The 22,015-nt window shown below is 43.3% G+C and overlaps 1 protein-coding gene across 1 annotated transcript; it reads left to right on the forward strand.

Annotated features, from left to right (window-relative positions):
- The first annotated feature begins 13,895 nt into the window (after positions 1 to 13,895).
- On the forward strand, positions 13,896 to 19,903 carry LOC134452106 (uncharacterized). The gene is made up of 5 exons (XM_063202474.1): positions 13,896 to 15,171; positions 15,979 to 17,005; positions 17,487 to 17,642; positions 17,753 to 17,845; positions 19,385 to 19,903. The coding sequence occupies exons 2-5, from the start codon at positions 15,989 to 15,991 to the stop codon at positions 19,691 to 19,693; spliced, it is 1,575 nt and encodes a 524-aa protein (XP_063058544.1). The 5' UTR covers positions 13,896 to 15,171; positions 15,979 to 15,988; the 3' UTR covers positions 19,694 to 19,903.
- Positions 19,904 to 22,015: the final 2,112 nt, after the last annotated feature.

Here is a 22,015-nt window from a genome sequence, read left to right on the forward strand (position 1 = left end):
TCAAGCTGTAAAACAGAAGTCCAATAACTTACATCTCGTATTCTCTGGATAGGTTCCACACTTGGTAATGTGGGGTTTGATAAATGATGCTTTCTGGTAATGCTGCTGTGTCCTAATATGTAATGTCAGGTTTGCTGTTTGATATAGCTGTGTAGGTAACACTTTACTTGACGACAGTGTCATATGTCACTACAGTGTCATAACAGTGTCATGGCAAGACAATTGTCTTTGCCATAACCGAATGTCACTTAAAGTGATACTGTCCCATTTTTGGAAATAAGCTCATTTTACACCTCTCCTTGAGTTAAATGATTGGGTTTTATCTTTCTCCTGTACTTCCTGCCGTTGTCTCAGTAGGACAGTGCAAAGTTTACCTCCAAGCTAGTTATTAGCCTTGAGTTCTATGAGACCAGCTGGCGGCTAGCTGGTCTCATAGGACTCAATGTTAACTGCTAGCTTGGGGGTAAAATTTGCACTGCCATACCCAGAGAACGGTTGAAAGTACAGAAGAAAGGTAAAACCCAATCATTTAACTCAAGGGAAGGTGTAAAATAAGCTTATTTCCAAAAATGGGACAGGATCACTTTAAGGCCAACAGTCATAAAATGTTAATGACATGGACATAATGTTTGACTTGTCTATTACTGTGTCATAACACTATTATGACACTGTAATGACATGCATACGACACCGGCGACAAGTAAAGTGTTACCGATGTGTATTTTAGACTCCTTACTTCTGACAGACATCAATTGGCTAATGCATTATCAAGTACAATCATGACAAAATGAAAGGGCTGGAAATCACTGGAGGAGTAAAAAAAAATCTGTTAGCCGAAATAGACTATAGTCAATACCATTTACTCTCATTACCCACTTTATCGAATGCCATCATCTGCTGCGAAAAGGGTAGAAACAAGAATAAGGTCTGTTTCCTTTGATAATTACAAGATGGCGATGTTCAGAACGAACAGACAGGGCTATGTGAATTAATGATCAGGTCGGTCTAAGATCTAAACTCAGAAACTCACTCATAAGGTACATTTTTTAAAAATATATGTTTAGGTCTTTTTAGACTTTATTATGGACAGGACAGTATGAGAGGTAGACAGGAAGCGAATGGGTAGAGAGACGGGGCCGGGAATCGAACCCAGTCAGCCGCATGGCAGGCGAGTGCCCTACCGGATGGCCATGGCAGGGCCACCATGAGGTACATTTATTTATGATAAAGCACTCACGCACGTGCGCACACATGCACGAAGGTATGCACACGCACACGCACACGCACACGCACACCATTGATACTCTAGGAGATGAAACATTTCATTGATGGACCATGATCATAATTTAATTTCAGTCTACATGAAAAATTCCTTAGCTAAAATCCTTATAGCATCATAACTTTAATACAGTCAACTTTAATCCTCAATCTGAAATGAGTGTCTACTTAAATTTAATGTGGGAAAATTTCTTCTTTTTAGTTGTGGGAAGGGCGGGAATAATATTGGACTTGCAGATATAGCCAGATTTTTAAGTAGAGCTCTAGAGCGTTGTGTCATGTAAACTCTGCATGGTTATAATTTGGCTCTATTCATACAGCTAGCTGGGGGATGAAGTTGTTTGAAGTTAATGTTTTATGACTTGTCTTTGCAACCGGTTTCTCTTCAAAAATGCTGGTGGCATAATACCGTGTCTGAAGAGTGTAGCTCTCCTCTCCTCGTAGGCTGCAGTGAAAAGGAGGCATCCTCCAACAACCTGTTTTCATAACATGATTACGACTTTTTTTAAAACCTTACTATGGTATGTTTCTGTCCGCAAATGTGACAAAACGCATCATTTCTTAAGAGTGATGCCAAAGCTACAGCTGTAGGGCACTGTCCACAGTCACGAATACAGCTTGGGAGACAATAAATGAATTTTTAATGTGCCTTAAGCCGTGGGCAGTCCTCCCCACCCACTCACGCATACATACACAACAGGTTTGGAGAGGAGGAAGGAGGAAATGAATGTGCATTGAAGCAAATGGAGTGGCTTGTGCCTGGGAAAGATCTTAAACGTAACACTTGTCAGACAGCGACTTCCCTCCAAGACAAGATGTGAGCTAAATCAAAGTAACGGTGTGGATTATGGGTGTTAGGGGAGAAATCCCCTGGCTGTGGTGCCAGGGCCCTTACCTTGATAGCTAGTATATTTAGGCAGCAACACAGCTCCTTACAGAGAGAGAGAGAGAGAGAGAGAGAGAGAGAGAGAGAGAGAGAGAGAGAGAGAGAGAGAGAGAGAGAGAGAGAGAGAGAGAGAGACGCAGCTGTCATCCTCCCCGCTCCTCTGCAGTCGACCAATTAAGCTGTTGAAAAATGCACACACTTCCTCGTCCTCAGACAGAACTGTAGACAGGAGATGGGGGTGTATGAGCTTATGGAGAGAGAGAGGGGGGGGGGATAGAGATGGGGGTTGGGGTGAGGGAAAGAGGAAGATACTGGAAAGAGGAAGATGGAAGCAGAACCTAGAAGCAGAGATAGAGAGTGAAAAATAAGGATACAGATACAGTATAAAAATATATATTAAAAAATATATTAAAAATAACTAGAAAGAGTGAGAGACCTAAAAGACAGAGAGAGAGAGAGAGAGAGAGAGAGAGAGAGAGAGAGAGAGAGAGAGAGAGAGAGAGAGAGAGAGAGAGAGAGGGGAAACGAGGAATGAGAGCCTGAAAGTGTGGGTGTGTGACATAATCACCACCGAGCATGACTGATGGCACAGGGGAACACTCGTGCTCTTGATGAGGCTGCTGCACAGATGCTCCACAACCCCTTAAAACATGCACAGCACAGCACAGCCCAGCCCAGCCCAGCCCAGCACAGCCCAGCCCGGTACAGCACGGCACAGCACGGCACGGCACGGCACGGCACAGCACAGCACAGCACAGCACAGCACAGACACATACAGAAAGACACTTAACCCCTTAACGCAGAGTCTATGTTATAACCTTACTGTCACCAAAATTGTAATGGCTATGTCTTAATCTGTTACTTAAAGGTACACTGTACAGGAAATGGTCAAAAAAGGTACTGCAACTATGCTGCAACTGGTCTGCCTATTGCCAAATTTGATCTTTACAAGAAATGTTACCAAGTAATAAACAAATATTTTCTAGTATGGCCCAAGTACAGTCATTTTTGCAGCTAGAAATGGCTATTTTTGGAAATTCAAAATGGCGGACCCTGGAGAAGATCCCTCTTTTCATGTAAGAAAACTGCCATTTTTCCAGTCATAATGAATACTTAGAATTTTATGGTGGTGGTAAGTATTCATGAAAAAGGTGACATTAGTGAATGGGCAGCATGAATTATGGAAATAAACAACTAATAATCTCACACAGTGTCCCTTTAAGGCAAATAGTGAATAGGCCTGCTGGCAGTAAGCCCATCCCAGCCCAGCCCAGCCCCGCACAGCACATGGACACATACAGAAACATGCTTAAGATGCACATGCAGCACATAGAAGTATACAGAAACACAAAACAACGCAGTACAGAGACACGTGCAGACACACTGAACCACTGCTGCGCCACACAGCACAGCACAGCACAGCACAGCACAGCACAGCACAGCACAGCACAGCACAGCACAGCACAGCACAGCACAGCACAGCACAGCACAGCACAGCACAGCAAAACAAGATACAGAAATACTGAAACACCGCATCTCGTTAAAACATGCACAAACAATTAGGGCGCAGCATGGAGATAAACACGGTCTGTACACAATGGATACACACAGTTGCATTGTGCACAAAACATTCAGAGAGCTACAGCAAGAGATTGTACAGTATAGAGATGCCGGTATGTCTACTTAATCCATTGCTATGGGTGCCAAAAGTGAACAGCTTCCAGTCTGCTTAAAGGGCATGTGGCGTTGTCCATGCGTTTCATCCCTTACAATGGAACGGTCCTTACATCTGCACACATAATGGGAGATTTTCATAGCCAGGCCACGCCTTTCCTAGTGATGCAACACCTTCAGCGTTGCTGGTCAGGCCAGGACCAATGCAAACATTGTTTCTGAGCTCCAGAAAAATCGGGAACTCCTCCCACTTTCCACAAACCAAGGGAGGAGGGTCAACCATGCCTTTTGGGAAATGTTAATTCAACAACGACGCTTTTGCACACCTCTGTAGTTGGGCAGATGCGTAGGATGTGATCCCAGCGGGGTTGTCAGTCAAGTGCAAAGAAATCCATTAACAAACTTAAATACAAGAGACTTTACCTGAAGAAGGTCGGATGAAGAAGGTCGGATGACCGAAAGTTTGTTGGTGGAATGGACAGTGTGCGGGATTTCTTTGCAATTGACTGGAAAATGTTAATTGTCATGCTCTTGGTCAGACCAAGTCTCGAGGGGATTTGAAAGTCAATGATAATCAGTCTAGAAACCAGAACTCGGAAACAATGGGCCATTGGCACTTCTCTCTTTTCTCGAATCTCTCTGCTACAGCACTGCCCACAGAGCACAACAACACACCCAGACACAACAGAGATACAAACAGAACACATAGCAGCACACAGATACAGGAAACACAGATGCACACAGAGGACAGCAGAGAATTGCAGAGATACTCACAGATGTGCACAACACAGAGGCATACACAGTAGAGAACACAGCACACAGAACACAAAGATGCACTCAGATGCACACAACAGCACACCGCAAATCGAGCAGCACAGAGATGCACACAGATGCACAGAAATGCACACAATAGAGAATGCAGCACACAAAGCACAGAGATGCACACAACACAGATGCACAGAGTTTCACAGCACACAGCAAAGACTCAAAGCAGCAGCATACCGTAATGTTGCCTATAGTACACAGATACAGGCAGAACACAGCAATTTGTAGAGCAGAGTAGCACATGCAGAGCTCAGCACTGAGGATGTAGAGAGCAGCATAGCATAGGCAGAACAGAGCAATTGAGATGTAGAGAGCAGCATAGCATAGGCAGAGCCCAGCACTGAAGATGTAGAGAGCACCGTAGCACAAGCAGAACACAACAATGGAGATTCAAGATTCAAAAAGCTTTAATGTCTAATATGTTGCCCTATTAGAAAATTGTCTTTTGATTGAAGGTGTGTGTGTGTATGTGTGTGTGTGTGTGTGTGTGTGTGTGTGTGTGTGTGTGTGTGTGTGTGTGTGTGTGTGTGTGTGTGTGTGTGTGTGTGTGTGTCCAGTCCGGTAGTGGCAGATGACAGCCTGTGTTTCAACTCTATGGAAGAGGTATGGTGACGTCATAGATAGCAGCATGTCTTGAAATATTTAAAAAATGTGGTGCGCTGTCGTGAAAAAATCACTGATATCTCGTGTTAAAACTGGGGATTCCCCATTATACATACATTTTGCATGTTTGTAAACTTTTGAGTGCGCGTGCAGCCGGGGATTCCAAAATGCTAGGCGGCTAGGTGTTTATCTTTGGAAGTGCCATTGGAGCCCTGCACAGTGTATGACAAGAACCTGTTGTCTTCTCGGCTAGCGGTTTTATCCACTTACTCGCACGCTGTAATGTCGGTGACACCGTTTAGAAGAAAATACTATCATGTCGCTGGTAATGCTTTGGCATGCTCCCTAAATAACAATATATTGTGTTGCAAAGTGTTAGCCACTGCTGACAAGGCGGGTTTTCGCGATCGAAGGCAGCCTCTGATTGTTTGGAAGCTGCCGTCACTCAAACGTCCTCCCCACGTGTGATTGGTGTGTTACAATATAACTTCATTTACAAAGCATAGGAATCGTTGCTGATGTACTCACGTTAAGATGTGTTATCCCAGAATGGAATTGGTAGCAGTACAGAAACCACAGAAACCGCAACAACATCCAGCTGACGAGAAAACAGGTTCTAACCACGCACTACACTGGTCCAATGGAACTTCCAATGTTAAACACCTAGCCGCCTATCATTTTGGAACCCCTGGCTGTGTAGTGCGTACGCATTCATTTTTGTGTACAACCAGCCGGAACCCATGTATAAAGAAGTACCAGGGCACGCACAACAGAAACTCTCTTACAATTGTTCCCCTCCCCCTTTCCCTGTGAAATTTAGACATAGTAAAATTGAGTAGGTAATAAACTAAGATTAGAAATGGACTCTTCTGGAAATATTTTCCTTGCACTCTACAAGCCTGACGTAGACCAAAATCAGTGTGCCATATAGCTGATTTATATATTTGGTATTTTGTATGTTTTCTAAAAATTACACATTCTAATAGCTGTTATGTAATGAACATTCATATCCTCGTGAGGGAAAGGCCATCATTGAAGTCATTATGCTGGAAAAATTAATATTACAGGATGAATTAGATCAGTATGATGATTACTAAAACACACACAAAAAAAAATCTGGGCATACACACGGCGCATGCTGTCGCATAAGATAACCACAGTAAAAAAGGCATGATTATATTTGGAGCCTCTTTTCAGGCTTAATAAAAACATAATTAATGCGCGCATCAGATAGTGGCAACAGCATAGCGTCTTTAAGAATGAAGTATAATTAGTTTGGGCTTCAGACAGACTCACAGACAGACTGGGGTGATAAACCTTAGCTTAGTTTGTCTAATGATTACATTGCAATTCATCGCTGTACACTACCCTACACTATATTGCACCACCCACTGCATCACTTTACATTAGAAGGTTTTCTCTCCAATGTGACATTATCAAGATGATGCACAGTATTAGGAGGAACATGCAGCTAGACTGTCAATGATGTGTGTGTGTGTGTGTGTGTGTGTGTGTGTGTGTGTGTGTGTGTGTGTGCGTGCGTGCGTGCGTGCGTGCGTGCGTGCGTGCGTGCGTGCGTGCGTGCGTGCGCATGCAGGGCCGCTGGCAGCTTTGGCCGGGCCTGGGACAAAGTCATCTGAAAGGGAAACCCCATCCCAATAGATGCAATGTAATAAGGAACCAATTCTGGGCCCCTCTCTCCCTGGGCCCGGGGCCGGGACAATTGTCCCCTTTCTCCTCCCCACTTTCAGCACACCTGCGTGCACGCGTGTGCATGCGTGCGTGCTTGTATGTGACCTTTCTAAATTTAGTATGCGGCAACATAATTGCAGAAGGAGTGCTGCGGGTATAACATGCATTGTGAGCCTGAAGTCTTATTATGTAAATGACGAGCCTTTTGTGTCCTGTGGTGTCGGCTGCCATGTTCAGAGGTATGCTATGCAGGGACCAACGTGAGAGATTGGAGGACAGCATGCAGCACAGGCAGTGCCGTGTTCAACATGCGTAGTTAAATGTCTGACCGTCTACACTGTACTGTACAGGTGATAGTCATGATAAGAGATGGTCATTTCATTCTTTCATGAGTAATGCCACGTTCAGACTAGGAGCGAACCACGCTGCCTGGTAGCGGTGGTAGCAGAAGAAGTTTCGCCTTGAATTCGCTGCATTCGCTCTGGACGCGATATTAACATATTTGATTTAGCTAATCACATAACGGCTCTGGCTTGACAGCCTGGGACATTCGTCGATATGAACATTCCAATTCGCTCTGGTAGCGCTGGTTGAATGTCCTCCATAGAGAAATAATGACTTCCGTGGCTCTGTTCGCATTGGTCGCTCCTGGTCTGAACAAGGCATAAGGAGTAGGTAGATGCAGAGTAAGAGCAGATGGCAAACTGTCTATCTCATCACTTGTTCCATAAATGTTTGCTACAAAAATATTTTACATCCTTCTCTACTCAATGTTCCGTATTTTTTACCCTTTCCTTTTAATGCCTCAAAGCCTATTTCACCTTCTGCAATTCTCATTCTTCTTTTATTTTTGTGAAGCACTGAGAACTGCCTACTGTATGTGGATGAAATGTGCTATACACAAAGCACTTCCCTCGCCCTGCCTCAAGTCTCAATGTGGACATGAGTCTGTGAACAGACATACAGTACAAAGTCTCCTAAGCGAAACCGGCATCACTCTCTGTGTATGGTAGCAATAACCTTATTGGGTACTGTATCTTAGTGTCTGGATGCCAGAGATCAGGGGTGTCGTACAGGGGGAGCAACCAGGGAGCCACCAGGGCCCCATATAGGGGGCCCACACAGTCTGATTCACTGTATGTATATGACTGGGAGGTGGGGGGTTGTCCTGGAGCTGACTGTACATAGGGCCCACAATTTGCTGCTACGGCTGCGGCTGCTACAGTGATACCACTACAGTACGTTATTTGCCAAGTGCTGAATTTATAAGCTGCTAGAAAATGCCTTGTGCTGTAGCTGCCTAAGTATTATGAGTCTCTCATTGCCGAAGTCAAAGATACTGTAGGTCTATAAAACCATAAAAGATGCATAATGGCAATCAAGGCACACTTGTGTGTTAGACTGGCATTACTGGCACAGAACAGGCAATCAGGACCAATGAGATGAGCACAGTGATGAGGCCAACAGAAGACCTGTTATGCTGCACAAAATGACAACACACACAGACGCACACACATTCTCACACAAGCACGCACACACACATGCACACACACATACACACACACATGCACAGTCACGCGCGCACGCATGCACACACACATGCACACATGCATGCACACACGCATGCACATGCGCGTGCACACACACACACACACACACACACACAAACCACACACACACACACACACACACACACACACTCACACACACACACACACACACACACACACACACACACACACACACACACACACACACACACACACACACACACACACACACACACACACACAAGAAGGGTTATGAGGAAGGGCAAGTAGAGCCCCATTACGCTGACCCCCTTAATAGTTAGTGTGCATACCATTGTACACACACACACACACACACACACACACACACACACACACACACACACACACACACACACACACACACACACACACACACACACACACACACAAATTCACACATACATGTGTGCCTGGCGATCCCAAATTTTGCATTGAGCAGCTTAGTTTTACTGCACGAAATAATTTAGTTTAGTATAAATTGGATTAAATAAATCATGAAGGCTTCATATTCTGGTGAAAAGATTTTGAAAAGGAAAGTGAAAGAGAATTGATAACATTGTCGTCTGTGAACCGCAATTCTATTCCTCTAAAATAAAATATGTGTTGGATGGATATTCTGTTCAAAAGTTTTGGTGCACAATGGTAACTTGGTCTCACATGGTCTCAAAAAAGGAATTTATAACATTCTGGGGTGCGTTTCTCGAAAGCATAGTTGTTAACCTGTTATCAACTACTTGTGCCTACTTGTCAATGGGAAGTTGCATTGCTAAAAGCAAAGTAGCTAACATAGTTAGCAACTATGGTTTTGAGAAATACACCCATGTGCTAGAATTCTACACATGATTGGCCTTACTGAATGTATGTTGCAGAGTGGAGAGGAACGGAGCTGCTCTATAGGGCACATACAGCTTCTTTTCAAACGTTGTTCCCAGTCAGACTGAAATGTCTGTGGAACTGGCAACGAGGTAGGAAGGCAAAGAAAGACAGAGTGAGAAAATAATCGCTTATTGTAAAGTCTGTGAGTATATATGTGCTTGTGTGCATGTGTGCGTGTGCGTGCGCGTGCGTGCGCGCGTGCGTGTGTGTCTGTGTGTGTGTGTGTATGTGTGTGTGTGTGTGTGGGTGTGTGCGTGTGCGTGTGCGTGTGCGTATGTCAGAGAGTACAGAACAGAGATTGTGTCACAGGCAGCAAGATAGGCATGGAGAGAGAAGGGGTAGAGAAAGAACCATATGGAGAGGGAGAGAGAGAGCGGGAGACAGCGAGAGAGAGAGCGCAAATGAGTGCGAAAGAGAGAATAGGAGGAGGAGAGCAAGGCTTTCCAGCATTTCATGAGTTGGTGGGCTGATTGCGTCTCATATTATCAAATGTTTCCATCATTTCCGAGACAGCCCAGCCCGGCTCGGCATGACAGCCCGAATGGAGCAGAGTCCAACCCCTACCCTCCCACATTTGTTCTGACACCCGCCAGAGCAGACTGTGCAGTTATTCGGGGAGAGGAAATATGTTGATGAGGAGCATTAAATCCTGCAGCCTGGTACGTCAGGAGGTGTTTTTCGAGGCCAGTTATTCCTCAACAACCTGCCACGCTAAAAATTGAACTCACTAATCACACTCGGTATTACTGACAAGTGATGATTTACAAAGAGCCGCAGTGAAGATGGAGCGCTCTTTTCTTCTCAGGCAGGCCTCTCTCTCTCTCTCTCTCTCTCTCTCTCTCTCTCTCTCTCTCTCTCTCTCTCTCTCTCTCTCTCTCTCTCTTTCTCTCTCTCTCAGTACGGAGAGGGACGTCTGAAGCATATACTTTACTCACATGCCATCCGGTGCCTCAAGCCTTCCCCCCGGCAGGATGCAAAACTCTCTCTCACACAGACACACACACATAGACACACACACACACGCACACACACAGACACAGGCCCGGGACAGTCACCCAAAAGGGCTCCCACCCAATACATAAAATGTACTGACGAACCAGTTCTGGGTCCGGGACAACTGACCCTTTTGCCTAACCACACTGTAAATAGTGAACATGGGCAACCATTGATGTAAAGAGGGATATCTCTTTGAACTGACCTAGTATCGCTGTGGTTCTGTCGTTTGTTTGATTGAATGTATTATATGACTTTCATTCAATGTAAATCAAGGCATCATTGCTTCAAAGTAATTGGCAGACTTACATTCAAATATCAATTTCCCATTCAAGTGAAAACGTAGTATGTCACGTGATGTGCGTACGTACTGACGTCACGTCACCACCAGACTTGAACTTGATTTTGGAGCCGCCATTTCTGTTTACCGCATGAAACGAAGAGCGCCACGCCAACGCGAAGAAATCGGTAAGAAATGTTCATGACTGTTGATTATGTGCATACATTTGTACACCACTCTTATATAAGGCGACATTATGCTGTATCACATGATGTCGACGATAAGCCATGCCTGGTGTGCATTATGTCGTCGTTCACATTGAGCTAACATTAGCTAGCTCGTTTCAGGTGATATTGGCTTAGCAGACTCCATTTTGAGGCGAGTCTGCTAAGCCTGGAACTCGTCGTACGTGTAATGTGTAGCTTGACCAAACATCGTTTTTCTCCCCGAGACGTTTACCTTTTGAAACTTAATGCAATGTCCGGGTTGAATTTCTGAAGCGCATGGAATGTCTGTTTCATTTATGCCGAATTCCCACTAGCATTACATTTATGTCGTAGCCAGGCTGTCTAGCTCGGCTACGACGACAGCCACCCACCCTCTCCTCCCGGCAGTATAAGTGCTAGCTAGGTATTGGGACGGGGCCTTGGGCCATGTGATGGTGTACAAATGTGCCACGAACTAATTTAGCACATAATTACTTCTCCACATCACTACTTGATCACTCGTTGATTCCTGCTAATGAATAAGCTAAATGTTAGAATTTAAATGATCCAGAGAGCCCAGCTAGTAGCCGGAGAAAGGCTTCCTTGTCAGATGTCCTGCTGGGAACCTCGGTTAGCTTCTCTGGAGCTTAGCAAGCCCGCCCCCAAGCTAACCAAAGCGCTCTCTGGTGATACTCAGACATTTATTCGGTATTAAATAAAAGAGCATTGTAAATACGAGGCAAAATAACTTCAATTTCGAACCACTTAATTCTGAATGACTAATTTTGATTTTCGCATGAAAGGGAGGCGACGCGTACAAGTGCTATGCATTGAGACGGGGGCTTACTGTCCTGGGTTGAGACATTCCTCTAGCCAGCCAGCACCCCCGCCCCCCGGGGCATTTTTCTTTCGGTTTTACAGTAAAGGCTACCGTGGATTTGGCGGTTTTTTTAATGCATACATACGCAGTAAGTTACCAAATATTTGCGAGGAGCGCTACTATTGTGCCCAGGCTGGTATATCACCGGGTGCACATAACCCACTCCTTTCTCATTTCTCATTTTAGTCAAATGGCAGATGTCGGTAGTGTTGACAGGAGGAATGGTGTGCATTTACTGTTCATTAGCCCCCGCGTGCACACACACACACACACACACACACAGGTTTTTGGTGAAATGTTACATGTTGGTAATGTGGAGAGGAAAGGGATGTTATTACAGTAGTGAAAATGGAGGACTTTAAAAATCTGCACTTAGCCTGAACGTTTCTACAATTGTGGTTTTCAGTGACTTAAATCTGTAAACAAAAGGGGAAATGCAGTGTTTCAGTATGTTCCAATTGAAAAAGGTCTTGATTGTCACTTTGCTCCCATTAACCAGTGTGTCTTTCTTCTAGACCTGAAATCAATTGAAGAAAAAGCAGCACCTATTAATGGGTAAGTGTTCATATTTGAATGCCATTTGATGCAGCTGAGGAACATTATTCGTGGTCAACGCCCATGATTGGGAGTTTTATTATATAAACTGAGGTTTCACTATGACTTCCACTTCTACCAACAATGTCAATAATTTGGGTCTCTCTTGTGCTCCAATCACCCCATCCTCCCCTTTTCAGTCATCTGCTGAATGTGGACGTGTAAAGACTGTGGTGTCACCAAATTAAGCCAATCTCAACTGCTGAATCATTACAAACTTCAGCATAGCCATTTTGGACGCCGCCGTGGCTATCCTTGTCCGTATTCAAGCTGCCCTTGTTCCTCTGCCACCTGGAATTCCCTTAAGACCCATTTGTCAAGAAGCCACCCAAGACTGAACGCACACAAGGACAAGCAGACCACTCTGAGATGCCTTTTGTGTGAATACAAACAAAATTCAACTCTGAACGAATATTTGCAGCACTTAAGGCAGCATTTGAAAAACCATGAGACTTTAACTTGCATTTTTCAAAGTTGCTCGTACAAAACCAATGTCTATGGTTCATTCAAGACTCATCGGTACAGAAAGCACAGGTTGGCCTCTGTAAGTGATTTAAAAGCTGAACTTACTCTGCGAGCACAACAAACCCACCATTCCTCTGACGACATTAATGCTGATAATTTACACGAGGATTTTTCAGAGAATGAAGAAGCTAGTTCAGCCTTTGACACTGAAGACTTGTCCAGTATAGAACACAAAATTGCTTCAGTGCTATTGAAACTAGAGCATGTTTTCCTGGTCCCTAGTGTGGCCATTGATTATCTTTTGCAGGAGCTGCACTATTTGATCAGAGTAGTTTCAGTCCCTGTAACCTATGACACAATAACCCAGCTACTGCAGAAATATAACTGCCAAGTTGACATTACAGTGGTACAGGAGTTAGCCTCTGTCCTGTGTGAATCAAGTCCCATTCAAAGCGCAGTTGGAGATACAGGTCCTCTCTCTACATCTTGGAAAAGAAAGGTATACTACAAAAATAATTTCAGTGTTGTAGAACCGGTGGAGTATGTGCTAGACCAAAAGAGTAAAAGGTCATTCCAGTATGTCCCAATACTCAAGGCATTGCAGCAGATTCTTAGTTGCCAGCCAATACTGGATAAAGCTATTAATTTAAAGTTTCGTCATGTGGGAGGTCATGGACCGAAATATACATGTTTTTTTGATTCACTCAACTTTCAGCAGAATGAATTGCTCTCTAGTGAAACTGCAATTTCATTAATATTGTATGCTGATGAATTTGAAATTTGTAACCCCCTTGGCACATCCAAGAAAATACACAAGATCTTGGGTGTCTATTGGATTTTAGGTAATTTACCTCCAGGGTATCACTCATCCCTGTCGTCCATTAATTTAGCTGCTTTGATAAATAGTAATGATGTTAAGCAGTATGGGTATGAAAAGGTGCTTGAGCCTCTGTTAGATGATCTTGTCACATTGGAGCAACATGGAGTTTATGTCTCTAAGCTGGGAAAGACTTTAAAGGGCACTGTTCAGTGCGTTGTTGCTGACAACCTCGGTGCACATAGCATCGCAGGATTCGTGGAGAATTTCTCAGGGACATATGTGTGTAGATTTTGCACAGCAAAGAGTGAAGAATTTCAGACCATAGAAGTTAATTCAGGAGCATTTTGTCTGAGAACCAAGGGGGTTCACGCTGCTCATCTTGAGGCTGTGAGAGAAGGGGAAGTACCTCATTTTGGTGTGAAAGGGGTTTGTGTGTTATCAGAGAGACTGTCATACTTTAATGTGACTACAGGTTTTCCCCCTGACATAGCACATGACCTCTTTGAGGGTATTATCCCTGTTGAAGTAGCATTGTGTTTGGCTGTCTTTGTTGGTAAAAAATATTTTACATTGCACAACCTGAATGAAGCAATCCAAACATTTCCCTTCAAGTGGAGTGATAAAAATAATCGTCCCCATCCTGTGCCTCTTGCATTTTCAACAAAGAAAAGGATTGGAGGGAATGCACACGAGAATTGGAGTTTAGTGAGATTCCTACCCCTGTTGATTGGAGACAAGGTCCCTGCTGATGAACCTGCCTGGCAGGTCCTTACTGATTTGAAGGATATTGTGGACCTTGTAGTTGCACCTTTTCACACCAAAGAATCTGTAGCTTATTTGGATAGTAAAATATCTGAACACAGACTGAGATTTCAAGAAGTTTTCCCTGATCAAAAAATTCTGCCCAAGCACCACTATCTGGAGCACTACTCTCAGCTTATTGAGCAGTATGGTCCCCTGGTTGAGCTATGGACGATGCGCTTCGAATCTAAACACAGCTTCTTTAAAAGGGTTGTGCGTCATATGAACTGCTTCAAAAATGTTCTCCTATCATTGTCACAGCGGCATCAGTTTCATATAGCCCATCATCTGCACCTGAGCAGCTTACCGACATCAACTCTCAAAGTTGGAAATGTTTCTTCCATTCCCATTGATGTTCTGTGTGAGGAAATATCATGTGCTGTGAAGGAGAAGCACCCAAACCTGGATGTTCTGTGCATGGCGGAAAATGTGACTTATGAAGCCTATAATTACAGGAAGGGCATGATCATTTCACATGGGGAGCTTGCAGGCTTGCCAGAGTTTTGTGAGATCATTCAGATGATCATTCTCCAGGAAAAGCCACTTTTTGTTGTCAGACAGCTTGATGCCTGGTACACAGAACATTACAGAGCTTTTATACTGACAACGTCGGCTAGACAAATTCTTCTTCTGGAACACCACAGTCTTAATGACCCATACCCACTGGCTGACTACACGATTCAGGGGAGGCGTCTGGTGGTTCCAAAAAGATATATCCACGTTTAAGGTGACATTGTGACTTGTGTTTTAAAATGTGTATGATTATACTGTGGTTATTACAAGGGCTGCACGATTCTGGAAAAAAAGTGTAGAATTTTTTCTTGATTTGTTTTTTTCTTGTTAGAAATTGAGAACGATTTTCTGAACGTTTTTTTTTCCGAAGTTAAATCTATTCAACTCTGATCCATTCTCGATTGGTTTATGGAGAAAGCTTGCTGTTGCGTACACATCACATGACACATCACACATCACATGATGCGCAAATGCTTTCATGGTTGGTTGAGTTGGTAAGCAACAGCAATAAACCTTATGGAAACAGAGGAAACGCGGCTCATGATGAAAAAAATAACAAATGTAAACCTGAAAAATCCTTCAAAAAGTGAATCGTGTATATGTGTGAATCGGTATCACGATTTTGTAAAACGATTAATCGTGCAGCTCTAGTTATTACTGCCTGAGCAGTTGATTTAATTTCTGTGCATTATGACGCGTTATTCCTTGGAGAGGGAGGAGAAGGAGAGGGAGGTGGGAAAGGAGATTTTTTGGGGGGGGGGGTTGAAAGTGGAGTGGCAGAAGGTGAGTAGAGGAGGGAGATGGATGGAGGGGAAGGAGGACGAAGGCGCAGCATGGGGTAGGGGGGAGGTATGTAGAGGGGATGGAATGAATGTTTTTTGGGGGGGGGGGGGGACCTCAAAAGGAGGAGGGGGGCATTCGAGCATTCGTTGCTCTTTGATAACTGCTTAAATGATGTGTCCACCTAACATTCAAAGCCAGCTTCACATGAATAATCTTATTCTCTCTCCCTGTCTTTCAGGCTCTTAAGCATGGCTGTGAAGAGGGCTGCAAAGCTGCTGGTTTTTCTTAGTGAAGATGACAAAAGGAAAATGTTACTGCCAAATGGGATTCCAGAGTCCGTGGACCAGCTTGTTGATGATGTGAGAGAAGCTTGTGGATTAAGGGGAAACTTTAGGATCCAGTACCAGGACAAAGACTTTGGTGACATATTTGTTAATTTAACATCTACTACCGAACTTGAGGATCTGTGTACAATCAAAGTGATCCCTTTGCCTGATGATACACCTCCTGAACAGACGGCCGTCAATGTTAGCTGCTGTAGTGATGATGCCGTTTCCGGTTCCATTTCCGGCGATACTGATGACACATTAATTCTCTCGTCACCCACCTCTGGTCATTCTTCAAGGGCAGGGCAATGGCCAAAGGAGTTCCCCGTTCCAAGCTTCTCCTATGACACAGAAGTCCAATTAGAGAGAGGAAATGCTGCCTTTAAGGCAAAGGGAACAAGATTGACTGTCGGTCCGAGGATGAAGTCAGACATTTTGGAAAAGTTGTCTGATCAAATCTATATGTATAAAGCTTACCCAAACAATGCAGACGTTTGTGAGGTTTCAGAGGCACTGATCAAGAAGCATCCCTGTTTGGCAGAGCCAGGATCCTGGAATGGCTGCTATGGGTGGACACAGAGACTTAAAACCAAGATGGGAAACCTTCGTACCCACCTGAAGGGACTTGGATGTCCTGAGCTAGCAGTCAATTCCCTAAAGACCAAAGCTACAGCTGATGCCTATCCAGCAAAAAATGTGAAGCGACCTAAACGTGGTGAGGCCAACCATGTGCCGTCCTACCCAGTTGGCGAGACTGCAGATAATCTTGAAATGGAGCGACAGGTACTTCTGAAGGAGGTGAAGAAACGGAACAATGGGAAGATCGTACGTGAGAAAATGGCCAAGACATTTGCTCTCCGTCGCCAAGAAATCGTGGAAAAACAGCCCAGGGTGGAAGAACTCCAGGAGCGGTGGCCAGCGATGTTTCAAGAAGATGAGGTAGGCTCACTGTCAAAATCTGTTCTCTATTCCAGGGTCAAGTCAACAAACAGCCAACACTGTTTTCCTGTGTGTGTGTGTGTGTGTGTGTGTGTGTGTGTGTGTGTGTGTGTGTGTGTGTGTGTGTGTGTGTGTGTGTATATATATGTAGTGTATGAAGAGTTTGGTTGAAAAACGCACTAAAGCCATTTTAATACATTTTTCTATTTTTATTTTTTGAATCCAATTTTATGATGGCATCAGGAACCAAACTCTTCATATGTATATGTATGTGTGTACATTTTTGTGCATGTATGATGTTTTTTTTTTTAGCTTTTTATGCCTTTATTTGTGACAGGACAGTGAGAGAGACAGGAAGCAAGTGGGGAGAGAGATGGGGAAGGATCGGCACCAGCCACCACACCACCCATTGTCCTGGTCTTTTTCAACTTTGCCAGTTGTATCCCTTAACATGAAATGTGTTGTCTAATCTGTGTTTCAGATCAATGCGGAATTTCTAAGGATCACAACAGTACCACTACAAGCACGGTTCTTTGCTGGTTTGGATAAGAAGAGCAGTCAGCTTCTTCAGGTCCTGAGGAAAAAAGGTGGTGCCATCGGGGAGAAAATCAGAGACGTCCTTAAGCCTTTGGATCAGGTATGAATTACAGATGTATTGCATTGGAGCTCCTCTTTTATCAGTTCAGTTCTCTAGTGAGTTGAAAGCTGATCTGTATTTTATCTTTTGATATGGCTTTGTTGCTACAGGGTGTCGACTTGAACAGAAGAAGAGAGTGCATCCTGAAGTCACTTGTGATCTACCTGGGTGAAGAAGTTGGGCATCTGATCAAAGAGTACCTGGTAAGTGACTGCTCTGAGATCAGGGTGTTTTCTGGCAAAGTAGGCGTTGTAGAGGGCAGGAGAACCAGTCTCATTCTCTGACATAAAATTGGACAAAAGCTCTCCAGTTGTGCATGACAAAGGATTTATACATTTATTTCCAAATTTCAAAATTATTTTAAAAGGACATTGCCAAAAGTACTTGCTCACCTGCCTTTACTCACATGAACGTAAGTGCTGTCCCAGTCCTAACCCATAGGGTTCAATATGATGCCAGTCCACCTTTTGTAGTTATTACAGCTTCAACTCTTTTGTGAATATGATTGGTCAGTGTCTTTCAAGGAATGTGGGATCATTTTTCCAAATGCACGTTGGTGAGGTCAAACCCTTATGTTTGAAGAGGGCTGGTTCAAAGTCCCCCGCTCTAGATTGATCCACAAAGGTATTATAGTCAGTTTCGGGTAAGGACTCTGCACAGGACTCTCATCCATTTCATTATGGACCTTGTTTTGTCTGCTGGTGCACAGTCATGTTGAAAGAGGAAGAGGGCCATTTCAAGCTGTTCCCACAAGGTTGAGAGCATGGAATTCCATGCTTCCAACCTTTTGAGAACAGGTTAGAAGGGGCCTCTCCCTCTTCCAACATGACAGTGCACAAGGAAAGGTGCATAAAGAAATTGATAGCAGTCTGGTGTGACTTTTGACTGGCCTCATGAGTCCTTACCTGAACCTGACAAAACACCTTTGGAAGGATTTAGACCTGGGATAAAGACCCAGTCACTCTCAGCCAAAATCAGTATTTGAACTCACTAATGTCCATTTGTAAAAATGGTTAAAATCCCTAAAACCTCAATCCCCAACCTTGTGGACAGCCTACACATTAAGTTGAAGTTGTAATAGCTGCAAAATGTGGACCAGCATCATATTGAACCATATGAGTGAAGAGTGGGATGGTTCATAAGTGAGTCAAGGCAGATGAGCAAATACTTTTGGAAATGGTATTTATACAAGAAAAATCACTTTTTTTGTAGAAAATGGTATCAGTGTTTTCATTAAAACAAGAAAAAAAATTGTGCCCTGAGGAAGGTCTATGACCGAAAGCTAGGCCATTAAAATGAGCAAAAGGATCTACTGTAAGTTTGCAGACATATTTTTTCTGGTTTAAACAGTCTTTTGGTTTTGTTTTGCACCTTTTAATCGTGAGTGCGGTGGGATCTACTTAAATAGTGTTTTCATTCAAGTCAGAAGTGTACAGGTGCTGCCCACAAAATTAAGATTTAAGATGTGACTCATGCATCTATAATGAATGAACGTTTAACATTATTGACATGGTGGAAATAAAACAACTTTTACATGATATTCTAATTTTGTGGGCAGCAGCTGTATGCGCATTAGAATTTGCCAAGAATCTAAATGCCTTTAAACTTAATCAATTGGGTCAAATTTTGTGGAAATCGTTTTACATTTTACTATGTTATCGGTTATCGCTTTGCCATGTGTCTTGGCCTCGGTACAATGAGTAATCTCCCTCTCCCCTTCATGGGGAATTATCTGATTTTAGGTTGTCCAAAAGGAAGAAGCGGAGGCAGAACTTCAAAATGCCGCCATGGCTATCTTTGTTCTCCGTGATGACGATCTTTCCCCTCCACAGGACATCACCCTTGTTATTGATGGTGTTGAAGTACTCAACAACTTGGTCTCCATTGCATCGGCTTGTGCCATGCTTTTTGGCCTGACTTACGCAGTCAACCTGAGTTACCCATTGGAACTCAAATATACATTTGAAACATTTCAAAAAATCATCATGGATATTGAAAGTAGGCAAATGTCAAAAAGAGTTCAGAATCTCTCTGCTAAGCTGCAGGACTGAACTTGTAACCAGTCTGAGATAACAGGGCCACTGTTCTTTGACAGTCATTCAGTGATTGTCATCATTTGTTCGTGTGTTTTAGAATAGAACATAGGACTGAAAACCTGTGGAGAGAAACATGTCGTTTCAGTTCAAATGGCACTTGTTTTATTGAGGCTGCTGCTGTCACAGTCCATTACTGGAGGGCAGTGATTTGTTTATTAGTGGAGGGCTGTGTGTGCGCGTGCTCTTTTGTCAAAAGTTGTTGAGTACCTCCATCGATAACAAAGCCATGAAAACGTTCATTGACAGTCATTCACAGTGATTTGGTTCGTTTCATTGTTTTAAAATGACATATAGGACTGAATCTGTGGAGAGAAGCACACTGTCTCATGGTTACGCCAAATGACATTGGCCTTGTTATTGATTAAGTACTCAACAACTTGGTCTCCATTGCATTGCCATACTATTTGGCCTGACTAATGCAGTCAACCTGAGTTTACCCATTGGAATGCAAATATACAATACTTTTGAGACCTTTCAAAAAAAAAACATCATGGATATTGAAAGTAGGCAAATGTCAAGAAGGGTTCAGAGTCTCTGCTAAGCTGCAGGACTGAACTTGTAAGTAGTGTGAGCCTTATCACATTGCTTGTTGTTGCACAAGTCAATGCAATGGAGAACAAGTTATTGAGTATATCCATCGATATCAGGGCCAATGTTCTTTGACGGTCATTCAGTGATTTTGTTCGTGTCCGTTTTACAATGTAACTCTGGAGGACTGAAAACCTGTGGAGAGAAACGCCTTGTCACATGGTTTGTCTGAGCCTTGGTATTTATCACAGATTGCTTTATGCTGTTGCAAGACAAATATTTGTTTTAAAATGGAACATGAACAAAATCACTGAATGACAGAACAAAGAAAGTTCAGTTCAAATGGCACTTGTTTTATTGAGGCTGCTGCAGTCACAGTCTATTACTGGAGGGCAGTGCACTTATGCGTGCGTGCATGTGTCTGCGTGTGCATGCGTACATGCTCTTGTGTCAATGGAGAACAAGTTGAGTACCTCCATCGATAAACTAGGCCATGAACACGTTCATTGTCAAGTCATTCAGTGATTTTTGTTCATTTCTTTGTTTTAAAATGTATCATAGGACTGAACCTGTGGAGAGGAACGCGTCACATGGTTAGTTTGAGCCTTGGTATTTATCACAGAACAATGCTGTCTCTTGCAACAGCATTAAGCAATCTGTCATTCAGTGATTTTGTTCATGTTCCACTTTAAACAAAGAAACATGTTTCTATTCTAATGGCACTTGTTTTATTGAGGCTGTTGCTGTCGTAGTCGGGAAGGCATTTTTGGAAGGCAGTGATTTGGTGTGTGTGTGTGTGTGTGTGTGTGTGTGCGTGCGTGCGCGTGTACGCTGAACAGTGTCCTTAAGGAGTATTCTGGTGCGTGTGTGTGTGAGCGTGCGCGCGCTAAACGCACAGCCACTGTTAGATTTTTTTTTCATACAATGTCTTGTTATATATTGCCTACTTTTATTTTTATACATGGCCTACCTCACCATTTTGAGTGGTTTCTTGTACCGACTATGAATGTGCCAATAAAAGAAATGTGTAGTTGGAAATTTGTCTCTTCATTTCTTTATGTTGGCGTGAAGTAATTTGATTACTTGATTAAGATGCAGTTTCATAAGGTTTTTTCGAAGTGAAAAAATGCTTTGTATTCTTAGAAGATAATACTTTGAAGTTATACAAGATTTTGGCTCAAACCAGGTTGATGATTTAAGTTGATATAAAGCATAAACTGCATATTGCAAGTTGATATTATGAGTTCATTGTATTTGAAAACTTTCTTTGGTTCAAATTATATTTTGAAGTTAATATTATTACATTATTTACTTTGCGCAGACTTATTTTTTTTAATTTGGGAGTAACTAAAGAAATTAGATGTGACCAGTTACAGCAATTTTTTTACTTTGATCCAAAGAATCACTTTTTTCAGTGCAGTCGGCTTCCCTGCACACACACGCACACATGCATGCACAAACATACACACACACACACACACACACACACACACGCACACGCACACGCACACACACACACACATAGGCACGCACGCACACACATATACATGCACACATACACACGCACTCATACACACACACACACACACACACACACACACACACACACACACACACACACACACACACACAGAAGACACATACACACGTACACACACACACACACACACACACACGCACACACAGAAACACACACACACACACACGCACGGACAAACACATGGACACATACCAAGATGATGCAAAAGG

This window comes from Engraulis encrasicolus, chromosome 7, assembly GCF_034702125.1.
Source record: "Engraulis encrasicolus isolate BLACKSEA-1 chromosome 7, IST_EnEncr_1.0, whole genome shotgun sequence".
NCBI classification, from domain to species: Eukaryota; Metazoa; Chordata; class Actinopteri; order Clupeiformes; family Engraulidae; genus Engraulis; species Engraulis encrasicolus.

What these genes read in the sequence shown, in the direction of transcription:
- LOC134452106 (XM_063202474.1), top strand. Translation starts at nt 15,989, where the DNA reads ATGGCTGTGAAGAGGGCTGCAAAGCTGCTGGTTTTTCTTAGTGAAGAT. An exon ending in TCCTTAAGCCTTTGGATCAG is followed by an intron (nt 17,643 to 17,752) that starts GTATGAATTACA and finishes TTGTTGCTACAG; the next exon opens with GGTGTCGACTTGAACAGAAG. An exon ending in ATCTGATCAAAGAGTACCTG is followed by an intron (nt 17,846 to 19,384) that starts GTAAGTGACTGC and finishes ATCTGATTTTAG; the next exon opens with GTTGTCCAAAAGGAAGAAGC.